The sequence below is a fragment of the Polypterus senegalus genome, chromosome 10 (genome assembly GCF_016835505.1).
Source record: "Polypterus senegalus isolate Bchr_013 chromosome 10, ASM1683550v1, whole genome shotgun sequence".
Lineage (NCBI taxonomy): Eukaryota > Metazoa > Chordata > Cladistia > Polypteriformes > Polypteridae > Polypterus > Polypterus senegalus.
In genome coordinates, this window is record NC_053163.1 from 131,460,601 (window position 1) to 131,478,813 (window position 18,213).

At 42.8% G+C, this 18,213-nt stretch overlaps 1 protein-coding gene across 1 annotated transcript; it reads left to right on the forward strand.

Annotated features, from left to right (window-relative positions):
* The first annotated feature begins 1,472 nt into the window (after nucleotides 1-1,472).
* midn (midnolin) lies at nucleotides 1,473-17,900 on the forward strand. The gene is made up of 8 exons (XM_039766663.1): nucleotides 1,473-1,776; nucleotides 7,901-8,165; nucleotides 9,649-9,736; nucleotides 10,226-10,288; nucleotides 13,153-13,566; nucleotides 13,687-13,807; nucleotides 13,901-14,206; nucleotides 16,795-17,900. The coding sequence occupies exons 2-8, from the start codon at nucleotides 7,945-7,947 to the stop codon at nucleotides 17,055-17,057; spliced, it is 1,476 nt and encodes a 491-aa protein (XP_039622597.1). The 5' UTR covers nucleotides 1,473-1,776; nucleotides 7,901-7,944; the 3' UTR covers nucleotides 17,058-17,900.
* Nucleotides 17,901-18,213: the final 313 nt, after the last annotated feature.

An 18,213-nucleotide genomic window follows, 5' to 3' on the forward strand; every position in this document is an offset into this window, starting at 1 on the left:
AATGTAAGCACACTTGACCACCCAGTGATCGCTTTTAAAGACACCTAACCTGAAAGTACCCTTTGTCAATTCAGTGACAGGTGAACATGGTTTGCACTAGCTTTCTGTCAGCACATCTGCATAATCAGTCAGAATTTTGAAATTTCATGAAAATTGTATTCACCGACTCAGAAGCCTCTACTGTCATTTTGTCAACTCACCTGTGTTCCAGTCGCCTTTTGTAAATACAAGTGACTTTTGCTGAAACTGAGTTTGCATAATATCTGACCCGCTTGGTACACATTACCTGCCCTTTAAAGTCCGCTGGTCATAAAGAGACCCCATGAGTACGCCTGCGTTGTCCAGACGCTGCGTGAGTACACCTGGATGCCCAATGGCTCATGTGGGCATACCTGCTTTTCATTGACCCTCTGTGAGCACACCTGGGATGAAGTGAGGCAGTTCCCAATGTTTGGCTGAAGTCGTTGCCTGGTGATTCAGTTTATTCTCAGGCGTCAGAGACTCGTTACGCAGCTCAGCCTCCCTTCTGACCCCCCCGCACGAAGTTTCCTTGTTTTGTTAAGGTGGAAACAAGCGCTGCCTCTCTTCAGCTTTAAATCTGCATTGAAAGGGCGGACAAAAGCAGTTTAGTAACGGACATAATATCCTTGAATCCACCACCCGTTTTCCCTAAGAGAACACAGTGTTATACATCGCCAGATTGTATCATGATTTTACACTTAAAAATTGTAACGATTTGTGGCGCGCCAAGAAATGGTGCAATTGTGATATGTTAGACTTTCCATAAATTTGATCCGTTAGAAAAGCTCAAAGGAATAAACGCCCCGCCTAGTTGTAACAGGGGACATATTGACTAGTTGGCCTCATTGGCGATGCTGGCACTTTGGAGACACTTGTGTGGTGATACCTCTGACCCGTTAAAACCTTTCCTTCCCGTGGCACTATCCTTAAATCTCAGCTCCAACTTCTACATTACATACATTGCTAGACAAATATCAATTGATATAGCTTTACCTCATTTGCTTCTTCTGATTGTGAACTTTCTCAAAGATACCGTCTGTATGTATAAAATAGTAGTAGTACTACCAATAATAATCATCATCATGTTACATAAAATTGAAAATATCATTACGTCTACTACAAATAAAGCGCCAATTCTTAACTGACAATGTTTTTGCAGGTACTGGAAGAAACCGGCCTACAACAAATGATAACAATTGCCTGAACTGTTAACGAATTCTACCTGACGCTGAGGCGGGGGTTGTTTTCCAACACAGTAATGAATGAAAAAAGTGTAGAACCACCTTAACCGTCAGGGAGGACTCGACTCCACCCAGAGGAGTTAAAAAGTGGCTCGGCAGAAGTGCAGTTCTTCAGAGTGAAACGAAGCCGCCGATTGCTGCTGTGTGAGTTCTAGCGGCCGGGCGATCTAAGGATAAGAAAAGCCAGTCAACGTAATATGAAGTAACCAGGAGAACTCTCTGGCTGTTGACAATATTGCGAGGGAACCAGAGGAAGGATATAATACAGTAACCGTAAGATCCAAAGGACAGGTCAAACGCGTGGGAAGTCTACTCCATCGGGGAATTGAACGGGCAAGGAATGCAGTGACTTTGAGATCCACCGAGCAGGAGAATCCGTGTTCATCGGGGTATCTTGCAGGGAAAAAGTCCAGGGACAAAGAGGTCCTACGGCCTTTGAAGACAGTAACCCGGAGATCTCGATCGTTTGTGGCTATTACTCTGCCTTGGAACAGAAAAAAAGAAAAAAATATTTGTGAGTCTGCCGATTTATTGAATTGAAAGTATACAAAAGTCGGGGAGGTCAAATGATGTGATGGTGGGGTTAAGTCGGGTGCAGCAGGTTGATTGGGAACCGCGATCGGTAACGATCCTAGTGGTTATGATTTCGTTGTAATTAGCTTTGAGATCACACAGTAAACGCAAAGCTAGCGAACGCAGGGCAACTAACACGTTAAGGTACAATAAATAAGAAAAAAGAAGCTTACGACACTTCCCTGCCCACCGTATTTTTATGTTTCAGATTGGTTAAAGGTGGTTTACACAGACAGGTGAAGAAACCCACGCATCCCTCGGGTGCCCCGCGAGATGGAGTTGGTGCCTGGCAGCACACTCCTCACTCTTCCATTCATTTAAAAGCCACGTTACATTACCCTGATGTATTTATTTTAAAGGTCTAGCAGCATGAGTAATTGTAAATGTTCCGATAAACGAAAAAAAAAAAACAAAACACTAAGGTTATTTATACCGTCTGACACTTTTGAATGGCATTTACATTGTGTTCTTTTACCCTATAATGAAAAAGCCGGGTTAGAAAATCATTTGGTAATGTTAACTCTAATTAAGAAAAACACGAAAGTGTCAATGCTGCTTGTTTCTATCGTCGCATAAGGGTGTACATTAAAGCAGGTTCCTGTACATGTTAAATATACTGAAGTTTAACTAGTCATAGAAAACGAGTTGAATGAGAAAAGTGAAGGTCATGTGGATCTTGCTTCTAATAGGTAACATTTTCCGAGAAGAACGTCAAGATGGCATTGCAGTTTGTAAAGAAAGAAAGAAAGAAAGAAAGAAAGAAAGAAAGAAAGAAAGAAAGAAAGAAAATATTCTCGGTTTGTTTATTTGATGATGGAAAAAGTCTGCTTCTGCGGTTTAGGGAATAGGGGCAGAAAGAAAACTTTTGTTGACATTCCAGTTGGTTTACATCAGGCTTGGATGGGATTCATGGGTACATTTACTGCACAGTCAGATGATTCATCTAGTATTGTAGTCGTGTCTATTGCTTTGAAATATGCTAGTGTTAGCTATATAAGGTGCTAATACATAACTAATGGAAATAAAAACAACTGAGAATCTGAGGAAGGTAGATCGGTGAGATGTCTAAATCTGTGGCTTGCTCCATTATGGCTAAAACTTCCTCATATCTCCATCAAATCTGTGAACACCCATGTGAAAGACTAAAACTGAACATTTCAAAACCAGGAACAACAAAGAAATACAGCATAATCATGGACAAGAACATTTTATGGAATAGCTAAACCCAGGCTTACTCATTTAGTTATTCATTATTGTTTCTTTCATAACATACACCAGTACAAGGTGTTTTTAGGAAAAGCAAATATAAAAATAAAATATGCAAAAATACAAAAAATGGGTGTTTCACTTTCCAATTAACTTAGAGGGAAAGCTATGCATGAAATGAAATTATTAAATTGGATTAAGAGAGTTTGAGAATGTATGTGTATGTCTGGTACAACCATATGCAGATGTCATATGGATCAGATGCAATAGCTGGGAGGTTGACATTAAGTAGTGGGCACAAGTGTAGCTAGAACTTAAATACATCTGGTTACGATAAGTAACAAAAGCAAATGCATGATTGCCAAGCGATGGTATTCTTTTTCAAGGCGATAAAGCCAATTATCACCTAGGCCTGCAGCCAAGTCTCCTTCTGCTCTCCTGGGCTACACTGCCTGTTCCTGTGGCGTTCTCTTCCTGTGTCTACTGATGCTCTCTAGTAGATCTCTGTGGAACTCATGTAATATAATCCATTGAGGAAGAATGTGTCATATTCATGATATGCAGCAGGGGTGTACAATTTGTTACAGAGAGGGGCACGCTAGGAGATGCAGAAGAATGGTGGGCGGCTACCAAGCATACAAAGTGCTCAACAACCCACACTGATAAAACTAAAATCATTCCTGCGGCAAAAACCTGGCACTTAAGTTCTACCCACATTTAATCAAATGAATCCATTAGCGTGAGACTTTCTTGAATGGAATGAATCAATCTTTTTTTTTTAATTGCAGCATTCATTTTGAGCAGTACCTACATTTACTTTTTGAAGTAATTAATAAACCTAGTAAATTTGGGAAAACATCCATACATATTATAAATAAGGATGCTGAAAACCCTGCAAAGTGGAGAAAGGGAAACTGGAGACAATGGGTCAGACTAGGTAAAACTGGTTAATAGCTGTTAAATCTGCTAAGGCAGAGAGAGAGCAGAAGAACAGAGCAGTTTGCAGACTTGTAATCTATTGAGCCTTGGCAGCCTCCATCAATGCATCCCACAAGTATCTGCATATGATGCAAAAATAAATAGATCCACATATATTGGCATGCACCAAGTGTTGCTGTGGCAAATGGGACAACCAAGGCCGGGTGAAAGACTTCAGTACTCTGAAGTGCTCTAAAGAGATGCCCTATACAGTACATCTCTGTAGGAACAGTGAAAGGATAACTGATTCTCATCCATCTTCTAGGCCCCAACTTTTAAGCTCCTAGCTGGCACCTTAGCCCTGATTCCTGGGATCAAATTAATCCAGACACCCAAGATTTCATCAGAGGTCTGATATCAAGGTCTGTCATAAACTTGAGAAGCAAAATTTATACAGTATTATTCATAAAGTCCTCCACTGAATAAATGAAGAAATGATAGTCAGACAAAATGGAACATTGCAAATATGCAAGTAAATATGTCTCAAACAGAAGGTTACTCATAGATGGTGGACAGATATTTTTGAAAAATGACAGTCAGAACCAAAGACAATTAGGTCTTGCACACCACCATTCAATGCAAAGTCTGGGCATTAGCAGGACTCATTGATGTAAGGCCAAGTTAAAACAAAACAAAAAAACAAAAAAAAAACCAACCTTGAATAGTTTGTTTTTGCTAAAAAATGACACCTAGGTCAGATGACACTGTTGGAAAAATAAGTGGGTAGGATGCATTGAAGAGGAATAGGAGGGGCACCTCTTTTCTCCCAGGATAGCGGAATCTATAAAAACCTGCCCTGTCACATTTTTCAAGTGGGTGATGATATAAGGGATCAAATTAGTGGTTAGCTAACTTAATAACATGCATGAAATAGGTCAGATTTTCTAGTTTAGAGTGCTTATATAGACGATTGTATTCACACTTAACACGTTTTTGATGAGTATTTTTTATGATCATGTATTCAAATTTGCATGTATTGTTTTTTTGTTTGATTGATTAATATTTAAGACAGCTCCATCAGCTGTTATGACTATTTTTTCTGAAATCTTATTGCACATGAGGACAACTATTTTACAACTATATAGTTATTTATTCTGAATGTTTCCGTATCATTATGAATGCAGTAGTTCTTTTTAGTTGAACGAAGTAGAAAAACAAAGCACCCCCCCCAAACTGCCACCAGAGGTCGCCAGCGAACCTTTTCACATTTTTTTGCTCGATCATTTCAATATTTTTGGCGCTGTAAAAAAAAAAGTAAATATAAGTAAACATATGAATTTCGGAGAAATAGTCTTGTTTTCTTCTTGCTGTTAGTTATGTTCCAATATGTTATATTAACAGGACGATTTTGCTAACGTTCTAGAATAAAAATAAAGCATATCATTAAGGGAGAATGCTGCAATGAATATTTACTATCTCAGGTTCTCTTTACTTTTCAGGAAGCTTACAGTATTGCCACAATGAAAAATAATAAGCATGTAGCATAAAACCAAAAACATTTGTTTTGAAAGAAGAAAGAGGAAAATAACAAAAACACAACTTCTTGATGTACAGATTGGTATTTAAGATTGTGACGTCACATCAGATATGGTTTGTAAACTATATAATTTTGAAAGTTAAATGCATCTCCCAATCCACACAGTTTATTTACAGTAAACATGTATTTGCGTGAATGTGTTTGCATGAGTGAGCGGGTATCTGTTGGAGGTACTGATTAGGATGGATGCGTATCTATGTGGGCATTTGTATGAAGTCATTAGTGCCTGCCCGCACTGGTTATATGTAGGCTTAAGTGTACGTTTGTGAGTGTTTATATGTAGGCACTTATCCCTATGACTGTATGTAGGCATGAGTGCATATCTGTGTGGCTGTGATTTGTAAGCATACGTGTACAAAGAGTTGTATGTGGGCTTCAGTGTCTCTCCATGTTGGTTATATGCTGGCATCAATATAATTCTGTATGAATGTAGATATATATGTAGGCATGAGTGTAAGCATACTGTGTGTGACAATGTAGTTGTAGGCATCTGTATACACGTCACCCTAATAATCTCTCTCACTCCCTTCACCACCTGGTAGCTAATGTACATACTGGCACAAGAATGGCTACAATCACATAATTCAAGTGGATGGTACACACTGGTGGTGGTTGACATGGCCCCACACAGTCTATGTAAGACACTTGAAGGAGATTAGAAAAGTAGTTAATTAGTAGTAGTAGCAATCATGTTCCTTGTACAGATAACAGGACAACTGTTATTTGTAATATATAGGTATGCATACATATCTTTATAGGTATGAGTCGGTTTTACTGTGAAGGTGTGCATCTGATTATAAATGCATATATGTATGTGCGAAGGATACAAAGGTTATGTATGAAAGATGGCGATAAAAATCTGCAGTAATAACATTAACACCTGTAGCCATATTTATTGATTTGCACATGAAACAAAAAACGTTAACACTTAGCGTTGCCTCCCGAAGTCCACTAATGAGCCCCGACAATAACGAGCGGACTTATGTCAGTAGACTGGGCCCCGCCTCGTGTGACGCAATAGCGACTCCAGTGACGTCACACGACTCTTACGCGAACGATGCGCTGCACTATAAAGAACAAACCCGCAGGGGGCAGTGAAGTCTGCTCTTTAGAACGCAGCCTTTCCGCAGTGCGTGGGAACTCACTGCCGCCTACTCAGTGTTAACTGGAAGCGTGTGGGACTTGTCCAGAGGGGGGCTAACGCACCCATCATACAAAAGAAGAGTGCAGAAATGCCGAAATCTGGGGTGCGGCTACTCCTTCACCAAGCCGATCAAACCCCGATCCCTACATGGGTAACCGAGAAGTTGCTAAAAGCGCAAGTCTGTCGGCAGAAAATGTCAATACAGAACGCAAGCAGAGCAGCAGGAGCTATAAAGGTGTTCCCATTGAATGTTGCAATCGTAGCTGGAATTATGACAGGCTTTATCACGAATTCTTGTCAAGTCACCATGAGTCGCCCTTTCTTATAATTCTCAATCCAACTAACAGAAAAGCATTACCATAACAAAAGAAGCGCTTCACAGACACCTGTGTGTTTCATTTTGCCGTTTTATTTAAAGCTTGCAGGCCCCTCGCATTCGCACTCAGCTACCCTTTTATGACTCCAATATATTATGAATGGACAATCCGCAGTGCTCTGCCCCTCCCCCCGCTGCCGTGCTGTGCTTTTTTCACTCCGCCCCCCGCCACAGTCTGATTGGCTTTACTTCACAAAGCTGGGCGGACAGCCAGCGGGTTGCAGGCGGTGCTTTACTCCGCCACGTGGGTGTCTCGGTTTTGCCTTACATTGGCTGACTATTGCACAGGCTGTGGGGCCCAGGCGTGCTGATTGGTCGTTGATGCTAGTCCTCGCCTAGCGCCGATACTTTGTTACATTTTTTTCGCTCGACGTTGTTGACTTTGCGTTGATCAGCTGCGCGGACGCAGCGCAGCTCCAACCCTAGCGGCTTGGTCTTTGGCAATCAGCAGTGCTGATCTCCGGCTACTCGTGTTCGGACAACCCCGTAAGAAGAGAATTGCGGGGTGTAAAATCAGGACAGACATTCTAAAAGGATCATTTCTGATTTTGCGTCATTCAGTGTTATATGGGCTTTAACCTAGTGCTTCTGAAACACGGAATTCTGGAGGAGCACTTTTTTGTTGTTGCGCTTAGTATGTACGTTTATTGAAAGCAACTGGAGGAAACATTTTCAATTTTGGGATGTATATGTGATCCAAAAGCAGCATCGTAGCTCGACCTAGACGAAGAACTCGGCAGCTTATTGTTGAAGAATTTTCTTTGCAGGTGAACACTGTGACGATTCGTTCGATCCCATTCTTTCTTTTTTTAATTACCCTGCAGCTCGTCGCCACCTCCTCATATTCCTCTTGAGCACAGGTCATCGAATGGACCCACATCCCGGCGCCAGGAGCTTTAGTAGCCGCGGAGCCACAGCCTGCGAGGCCCTTCCCAACGAGCCGCCCATGAATTTGTTCATCCATACCACCACCGGCACCCGCTTTGAACTGTCCGTCCCTTCCGAGGAGACGGTGGAAGGACTCAAACGGAGATTATCGCAGAGGCTCAAAGTACCCAAGGAAAGGCTTGCACTTCTACACAAAGAGACGTGAGTAGAACCCCGCATTGCGATTCCTGTGCTTCTTAGGCCGGGGGGGTTGAAGGGCTATTTGGGGATTGTAAATCGCCGGCTGTTTGGTTGTGCACCATGTTGGGTGTGTGCCCTCTGCTTCAGGAATGTGTGCACACACACACACACACGAAATTCCTGTACCATTGTGGGGGTTGTGGGGTGAGAACAAGGTTATGAAGAGGGGAAAATTAACACTATCCCATCCCACAGCCACATTCCCCATTTCATCGACTAAAGAAGGTCTGTGGATCGCGTCTTGCACCCAAGTCTAGATAAAGTTTTAATTTTTTAAGGTACGCTCTCCACCCCACCCCCTCCGCCGTTTGTTGCGCAGCCCCCTTTCCCCCGCCATGATGTAGTGCTGAAGGTGAAGGGTGGTGGTGTATGTGTGGGTGGCGTGTGTTTGATTGTGTGATTTAAGAGGGATCCTCGCTGCTTTATTCTGGACTTTTCAAGAAGTAGGGTGCTCTTGTGTCGAAGTGCTATAGATGATCAGCATTGTCGCGATTTAACGGCGTATGTCGTGTCCCTTTTTTATATCTATTAGGTCAAGTATACCCCTTTTAATATTAGAAGCTGTATACGTGTGTACATTCTTTGTGTGACCTTGGTGGGGGATGTGTATTAATGTCCCCGCTTCGGATTTTAATTGATATTCGGTCGTGATTTACACGACGAAATCCGCAGTGGGAGCCCTCTTTTGTAATTAACCATTTACATGCGTGCGTGACTCTACTATGAACCCTGATGACCCCTCGAAGACCAGTCTTTACACCCCCACCAATGTTTCGCAATCTTTACAGTCGCCGGAGGCTCTTTGTTTAACTAAGCATGACCCCCTTTTTTTTATACACGTTGATGATAGCGGGGGGCGCAGAGATCAGTGGGGTAGCCGGAGATTCTTTGCAAAATTCTCTAATCCACCCCCCACCACTCCGTTTTAGCTCCGATTCCAGCAATCCTTGGGCTTCGATGGTTGGCTTATCCGGAGCCTTCAGGCCGCCTCGCAGTCTGCTGGGCCTTTTGTGCTGACGATGTAGTAAAGAGTGGAGGGGGGGGGAGGTTACGTCAGAGGTTAAAAAAAAAAAAAAAAAAGAACCAAGGGTGTGCGTCTTTGTGAAACGTGGGGTGTTGGTGGCTGGAGAAGAGCTATGGCGGGGCGCTTGGAGATTTGTAGAGATCTTTGTTGGCCGGGTGGTGAGGAAAATCTGCATATTAATAACCTTATTCAAATAAGAGCTCCTCGCTGCCTGCTGGGATCTAGTTTCATTACCAATGGTTGCTGTTATAATCAGATTGCACTAATTTCTTTGGATCCCTGATTTCATTAAAACAATGAAATGTGTAGGTAACCGATCAAACTGCAAGTGCCCTTCCACTATTAAATAATATATGAATAAAAACACCTCATCACTAGTACCACCGACCTCTCCATTCTATTCTGTTTTTGTATACACAGGAGACTGAGTTCAGGGAAACTTCAAGATTTTGGAGTGTCTGATGGGAGCAAGGTAACTCTAGTTCCTACCGTGGAAGCTGGCCTCATGGTGAGTAGAGAGTTTTCAAAACTGTTTTGTTATGTGTGTCTTGGTTCATGTAACATTCCTGTGTTTGATAAGATAGCATTTACCAATATAGGCTATTAGCTAACATTACAGATTGTCGGGAATAATATTGCCAGTTCAGCCTCCATTGCACAGTTCCTCTAATACAGAGGAGGTTGTTTAGTCTGGCTGTTTGGAAAAAATGTGGAAGTGCTGATACTATATTCTTATAATATGTATATTTCTTTGTTTAACGGTGTCAGGAAAATGCATAAAATGAGGCCATATAGTGCAACAACTTAAAATTCTCTGACCTTTGTTTTGCTGTCCATTCTTTTTGCATTTTTGCCAGTGAATAAATGTTTTGTGAAGAATGGTGTTATTTGTTAATGCTAAAAGCAATCCTTGTTTCCATAACTGGCAGAGATGCACTGTGGTTATTGAGTCCCTTGACCTATTCTTAATGTGTTCATTTCCCCCTCTGTGTTTTAGTCTCAAGCATCGAGACCGGAGCAGTCTGTGATGCAGGCATTGGAGAGCTTAACTGAAACTCAGGTGAGGCAGATTTTTGGAATGACCCAAACTCCCACCCTCTGGTGTTTAATATACTTTTATGGTTGGAGGTCAATAAGGATGTAGTGGGAAAGTAAATGGTTTAATTTTGGCTTTTAACATTGCAGCATATCCATTATATATAAGATTCAACTTGTTCAATTCTTTCGTTTTTCTGTCTGGAGTACATTAAGGTGAAGTGTCATGCTCATGGTCACACAATGTCAGCTGAATTTGAATCCACAACCTAGCCCCTTGTTGTTAAATGTGGTAGTGGGCCAATGTGTCCATTCCTTTACTCACCATACACCTCTCACTTGCGTGGGATCTATTTTTCCTCGTTCTAATTCTTATTTGCTGTCCTTACTTCCTAAGTGTACTGGTGGGGTAATATGCCCATTCACTCCGATTACCACTCACTTCACCCACTCATTTCTGTGGGTTCTGTACAGGTGACATGCCCCATGTCTAATCCCTTTTGAGTTCCTCTTGGGTAAAACAAGTGCGTCCGTGACGAATGGGAGAGGCTGCAGGCGTCACTTTATCACATGGGCAGTGCAGACCGGCCTTAAACAAAATTCCGTTCATGAGCTTTGTGTAGAGGCGCAGGGGTATGCTTGTGTAGGCAATTTAAACAAATTGTATGTTTGTCTTTCACTTAATGTTGGTTTTGGTGGTAACCTTGAAGGAGGCCTGAGCAAAGGCAGTATTTTTGCCAGTTTTAAAAATGGGATATGTATTTATATGTATTGCATATGTTCATGTATTTATACAGTAGGTGCAATATATATGCTTGTTGAGTCTGGCTCATCTTCTTGGATAGCTTCTTTGTATTGCCATTTTTAGCTTCTGTATGTTCTGTGTAGCTTGGGTTTTACCTGGTCTGTGGAATCCATCTTACTTAATTTAGTGAATGGTGGAGTGGCACATCTCCGGCTCGTTTCCTGTTGGTATTTTTAACCGGGAAATCCTGAGTTTATTTTGAAAGATCAGATCTGCTTTTGTGGAGAAGATTGCTGTGGGTGCAGGAAATGTGGCTCTTATTCACACTCAAGAAAACAAAGGCCATTGTCTCTTATACCTCTATATGAATTTTGTAATCGGGGGTGGGTGTGTTTTGAATGGAGGTACTCCCTGCACTTAAAGGGTTGTTTTTTTAAAGGGTGGAGGTGCCCCCTTACATCTGAGGTGTACTGTACATGTTGACTTTATGCGTCTTGCAGCTTTGACCGTCCCCGTAGGCTCTCTCCAGGAGATGTTGTGGAGTGGCCAGGTGATCAGGAAGGTGATAGATACAAATGGTACAGAGCAGAATGAGTAGGCTCTGAAGGGTTGTTCTTTGGAGTGTGTTATTTTTAACTATATACTCTAGACGTTGCAAGTACTGCCCACTGACCTCATTCAATGCTGATATTACTGTGTTTATTCACTGGGATGGAGGTGAAACCGTTAACCCAGAGGAGAGAAAGGAATGGGCATGTATGCCATGGTCTGACAGAGAATATATACAGATAAAGTGCAGAGCACAGTGCAGGATTAGACCCCACTGAGAAGGCCCCCTTAATACTTTTTTCCTCTGGTAGAGTTCAAAATCCCATAGTTTAACTGAATGGGAATCCTTGCCCTTTTGGTGGAAGATCTGTCTTCATGTAGTTTGTGAAATCGTCTGGACTTCATTCTGCTGTACATTAACATAGTGATGGATGGGTGGGTGGGGTCTTGTGCCCTTGAGTGTGGGGGTGGGAGAATGAAAGCTTTTTTTTTTTCCTTTCTTTCTAATGGAGCGCAGAGCTTGTGTCGTGACTGCCAGCCCTTTCATTTCTGTTGCTTTTGTGGCTCAAGTGTGTGGCGTCGTGACTAGGTTGGGGAGGGGGGTGTTGATTTGGGTGGTGGGTTCAGGATTGGATTGGATTTAAGGTACAAGAACCACATTCTCACTAAATTGGAAATTAACTCTGCACCAGTAATGCTGACCAGCATTAACTTAGTAAAAAAAATGTGCTTGTTTTGGTAGCGCAGGAGTGGGTTGGGGTGGGGGGGGGTTTGAGTTTATTTGGGATAACCATTTAGATGTCTGCCCAACGCCTGCACATTAGTCCCGTTTGTGTGTGCACCCTGCCAAGTCACATGTTGCCCCAAGGAAGGAGGGGATTCGTAGTGTCAAAATGAACGTAACCGAGAATGGTGCATTGTGACTCATTGTGTTATTCTTCATAACTAGTTGACTGAAACTGCATGAGGTTTTTGTTTGTTTTTTTTTTTTTTTTTTTTTGGTTACTCCAGTGTTCTTCCTGCATCCCAACGATGTGTGTTTAGGTTAATTGTTAAATGTAAATTGGCCCAGTTTGAGTGTGGGGATGTGAGTGGGCCTAGTGATCCAACTGATGTTGCATTCACAGTTGGATCATATCTCATGCCCACTGCTTCCAGGAGAGGCTCCAGCCACCACAACCCAAAATGAGACCAAGTCTGATTGAAAATGTCAAGTTATAGTTTACTAGCTGTCCCCAGTGGAAGAGTATGTATCATCCCACCCATCCCACTATGCAAATGTGCTACTGCATTACAGGGAAGTAATTTTGCCCTCAATGTGATTTTTATTTATTTTTTTTGGAAACAGTGGGAAATATTTTGCTTCTGTCAGGGCCTTAATTTTCAATGATGTATGAGGACAGTTTGTATTTGTGCCCCTTGCATAAGGGGAACATATTATTTTTCTGACGTTTTTACAGAAATTTCACACCTGGGCCTGTTTCGTTTTTTCAGAGGCAGAATAGTATGGTTTAATAACAAAGATCCTTTTAGGAATTAGGTGCCATTTATGCTCAACCTTGTTAATTGACCATCACTTTTGTCTTTCTACTCAGGTGAGTGACTTCCTGTCTGGAAGGTCCCCCTTGACCCTGGCCTTGCGGGTTGGTGACCACATGATGTTTGTACAGCTGCAGCTGGCAGCACAACAGTCGGGTGCACAGCAGATTCAGCATCACCATGTCATTACTAGGGGAGAGACTGTGGGGTCAGCCGGAGCCACAACCTCATCAACCAGTACTGCACATTCTGCTGCTGGACACACTAGAGTATCTCATCATCCGCATTCTCATTCTGCTGCCACTGCCAGCCAAACGACACAACCCAGCTTCTCTCCCCATTACTGTGCCCCAAGCCGCTCCTCGTCTGTTTCAGCTGGCATGTTTGTCTCAAACCCAGGAACAGCTTCCAGCAGTGTTGTCTCTCCTCCGGCATCTCAGTCCTCCAGTCAAACAGCCCCGTGTCCAGAGGTAAGCTGATATATATATATTTTTTTATTTTTCATGCCAGCTGTTGGTGAAAGTGAACTACCTGCTTATGATACTAGGGTTGTGCTGCCATTGCTCACCGTCGGTTCTCTTTTCTTGCAGGCTGATTGCAGTTCAAAAAGTGCAAGCAGTCAGAGTTCTACAGGGCGACCTCGGAAACCAGGTGCCATTATAGAAAGCTTTGTCAACCATGCACCTGGGGTTTTCTCTGGGACATTCTCAGGTAAGAACACTTGAGTCCTGTACACTCAGAATGAACTGTAGCTTTGGTATGTGGCTTTGTGTGCTCATCCTTTGCCTGTTTTCTTTCTCTCAGGCACTTTACACCCCAACTGCCAAGACAGCAGTGGACGGCCACGACGGGACATTGGTACCATCCTTCAGATTCTCAATGACCTCTTGAGTGCCACACGGCACTATCAGGGAGTTCCACCTTCTCTTGCACAGCTACGCTGTCAGACCCAGTGTGGCCCTGCTTCACCGTCCAGATCCCCGCCACCCTCTCCTCCTACGGTGCTCGCAGGCCTTTCTGCTCGACCTACCTCAGTGGCTACCGCCAGCCAGCCTGGCCTGCACCCCTTGGTACAGTGCAAAAGCCAAATCCGCATGTGCAAGCCCAGTGGTAAGTCATCCTTATTAGGCATGGATATTTGTGGCTATTGCTGCATTGAATTGGGGGGGGTGGTTGTGCCTGAAAGGACTGAAGTATAATTGTACAGTGAACCTTTGGGAAGATTTAATGATTGAACAGAGATGTGCGGAAGCCGGCACACATGGCTCATCCTGCGGATCTATTTTTGATACTCGAGCAAGTTATTCTTTATTGTCCAGTGAGAAGTAGCCTCTTTGTTTGTTCTTTCCCGCGGCTTTCTCTGCCTACAGAGTCCAGTCAATGGGTTGTCCTACTCTTTCCGGCAGCACTCTTCAGAAATTGTAACCTCCTCTATGAAATGCAGTGCTGCCCTCAATAGCAGCCTGTGTTTGCCACAACTTTAAATAGCCACTGCATGAGAAGGGCAGAGAGAGAATAGTATCTGCTGTGTGAAGGAAAAAGCAAGCGCCTTGCTGGGCTTTCATTCAGAAAATTCCACAGTTTGCATCCGGCCACAGGCTGTCCGCAGGCCTACTTTTGTGAAAGGACTCAACTCTTGAGTGTTTGCAAAATGGAGCTTTTTTTTTTTTTTTAATAAATATTGTGGATGAGGAGATCCTTCATTCCTAGGGGCAGTTAGATTGTGAAAAGCTGTGTTCCACTCAAGAGTGATTTAAACAAGTTGTATAAATCCTTCCCAAAGACTTGCAATTCTAATACTAGAATCCGCTACACTCTCGAGCACATGACTGTCAGAAAAGGGGCCCCTCATGCATTGTGACTGTGCCTGAAAGGGATGGCAGACTCCTAGAACTCTCAAGCACCATGGCAATGTCAGGAAGGGGTCTCCTTGTGCTTCGTGGCAATAAAAGAACGGTGACTTCCCTCCGTGTTAAGTGTGTCATAAAAAGAAATGACTCCCTTCGTCTCCCAAGTACTGAAACCAAAGTGGGGCATCTATCCCTTTTTTTTCCCCCCATATAAATGCAGTTCTTTCAATTGCTGGAGCCATCCTGGCTAAGAGTGCCACTCCATTTCAACGGATAATCATCACTCGCTCAAACAAACAATTTAGAGACGTCAGTTTAAGTAACAATTGTTAGTGGCCTGGAACCAGAGTGGCCCACAGATAACCCGTGTGAACCCATTTTTTTTTTTTTAAAGAAGCAGAAATTTAAACACCGTACTCCTGGAGGTGTGGGGCAGCAGTATTAACAGCACTGCCCACCTTACTATTAAGCAGCATCAGAAATGGGAACTGATGTCCCCTTTGCAAATCCTGAAAGACCAATTTAAGACGATAAGTCCATTTTAGTATGACACTCACTAAATCTTTCATGAACCATGCTAGTTAAGAAGAAGAAAAAAAGATTGTGTTCCCTGTCAAACATTTTGATAATACCTGCACTTATTTTTCTTGTCTGAAAGGGCACTGGTGTGCCATTGTAAATCCTAAAAATGGAGACCCATCTAACAAAATGAGGTGATTTAGTGGGAAGGCCCACAAAATCTTACAAACACCATACCAGTATTCGAAAGAATTTTCTATTTTTATGTTATATTGAAGAAATTATCTTTTTGCATGACCTTTGGAGTGCAGGGTTAGCCAATGTACAGCACCTCAGAGCAGTTTTCACTTTAAGGGCCTGTTGTTGTATCCTTAGCCAGTCATTTTCTCAGGATGTAGTGATTTATTACTTGAAAATATAAAAGTGGTTCGCTTTTGCCAACTGTACTTTCTCGTGACACCACCAGTAATGACCTCACCCAAGTGTGTTTACACTTAACATCTGTGGTTTCAGTTTATCAAATGACCAGGCTGCCACAGTGCCTTTTGCAAGTCAGATGGAGTCCAGTCCTAATGGATGGGCAAATTATTCCATGCAAAAAAAAAAAAAAAGGCTTTGTATTTTGTGGCAGTTTGGTAAAAAGAAAAGACTGGGTGCGGTTGGGCCAGTGTAAACACTTGCTGCATTTAGACAGGCAAGTTTTAAATTCATTTGGTGTTGGTAAGAACTTCCCCACTACCACTGCTTCTCTTATAATTTAAGACCAGGGTTTGAATTTGGAGTCACTAGAGAATCTGGGCATTTCTAATGTGCGGGACTGGTTGCAGCTGAAGCCCCCTGTCTAGTATGGGCATTGATGCGTTTTGTGGTTTTTGTGTCAGTGCGGCCTAGTACAAATACTTCCTCTGTCTAAGGCAGCATTGATTTAAGCCTCTGCTGATTTGACTTTCATCGACACAACTTTAATAAAATTGGAATGGATGCTTTCTTACCTTTGCTGCAAAGAGGCAAGGCCTGTAAAAGAAGAGGTGGCTTTTGAGTGAGCATGCAGAGACCCTTTTTTTAGCGTGGGCATGCCTGTATGTAGGTTTATATGCTTTCTTGACCTTTTGTGTTGTTTGTGTGCGTGTGCTTGTGCTCAATGTGAAACACTTGCTAGCTTCTTAAAGAAATTGACTTTTAAGGATTAACACTGGCACCTTTTAGCCTTGGGTTAAAAGGGGTTGGCACTTTGTGAAGCAGCATGTTCATTTGTCCCTTCCCTTGAAGGTTTCTGCTATTCCTTTGCCATCTAGTGCTAACAATTCACTTTCCTCCTTGCCGTTACAGGGGACCGCTCACGGCAGACCGAGAACCGTGCCACACGCTGCAAGGTGGAGCGACTGCAACTTTTGATGCAGCAGAAGCGATTACGCCGAAAGGCACGGCGTGATGCCCGGGCTCCCTACCAGTGGCTGCCAAACCGCAAGTCTAGTCGTAGCAACAGCAACAGCAGTGTATCAAGTGACGGCAGCCTAGATTTGGACTTTGAGGAGCCTGTGTGGAAGCCAGATGTGAAAGCGGACATGAAATCAGAGTTTGTGGTGGCATGATTGAGCTGAAGAGCTCCCCCGATCCCCCACCCACCACCTACAAGTCTGCCTGCTTGCAATAAGGCAGGGGAGGGGGGAGAGAGAGAGAAATTGAGAGAAAGACCACAGGTGGCCCATGGGAGGGACTGCACTTCTTTTGGTGACCAAAAACTCGCACCGCCCCGTCTCTCTGCCTATCGGCTGTGCATCTCCTCCCCTGATGGGCTGTGATGACAGTAATCTTCTGGGACCACCAGTTTTATCGTGTGTTGAAAAAAAAAAAAACAAAACTAAAAAAGGACCTAGCACTGAGTGTGACATGAGAGACTGGCAGAGGATCTGGAACACAAATGTTTGTTGTCATGGTGATCTAGACTGGACAAGATAACGACGGACACAGAGGAATTATCAGGCCGAAAAGGGTTGTCATCAAGTCCCAGGCACACTTTATGAGCAAGAAATTCAAGGAGGGTTGTGCTTATGTTTTGTTTTGATTTTTTTTTTTTGTTTTAGGCTTTTTTTTTTCCCCTCTTCTCCATAAAAAAAATGTAGCATTGTTCACAAAGCATTCAGGTTTCTAAATACAGACATGTTTTTTTGCACATTCTCTGATTTCCAAATGGCGCTGGTTTTTAAAGGAGAAGGGGCCTTGGAGGAACGACAATGTGACTCTCCGTTTTGTGTCTGTTTGTTTTATTTTATTATTATTGTTGTTATTATTATTTTTTTTCATGTTTTACTGTTTTGGAATTTAAAACAGTACTTGGTATGGCTATGTTTAAGCCATTAATCGATCATTTGTAAGAAGAAGCATCAAGTAGTGTGATGCATTTTCCCGGATTGTCTTGTAAAAATTAAAAAAAAAAAAAAAAAAAAACATGCAGGCAATTCACGCTTTCCAGGGCAGCATGGATATCTTTTTATTATGCCTTACTTGGACTGGTACTTTATGATGTAACATAAAATTGTTGAAACCAAACTCCAGCCTGATGGGATGCTGGTAGGATGCCAGTGTGCCACTGTAACGCCTGACTCGGCCAGTCCACGGTTTACAAAACAAGCTGGTTTCACCTGAAATCCTCCTCAACTCTTGACGTAGTTCACCTGCCAATTTTGAAGCATCCGTTGAAAATGACGATGAGAGATTTTTCCTGGCAATCTTCCTTTTTTTTTTTTT

Coding starts and splice junctions, on each gene's coding strand:
- midn (XM_039766663.1), top strand. CDS start 7,945: ATGGACCCACATCCCGGCGCCAGGAGCTTTAGTAGCCGCGGAGCCACA. Junction 9,737..10,225: donor CCGTGGAAGCTGGCCTCATG/GTGAGTAGAGAG, acceptor TCTGTGTTTTAG/TCTCAAGCATCGAGACCGGA. Junction 13,567..13,686: donor AAACAGCCCCGTGTCCAGAG/GTAAGCTGATAT, acceptor CTTTTCTTGCAG/GCTGATTGCAGTTCAAAAAG.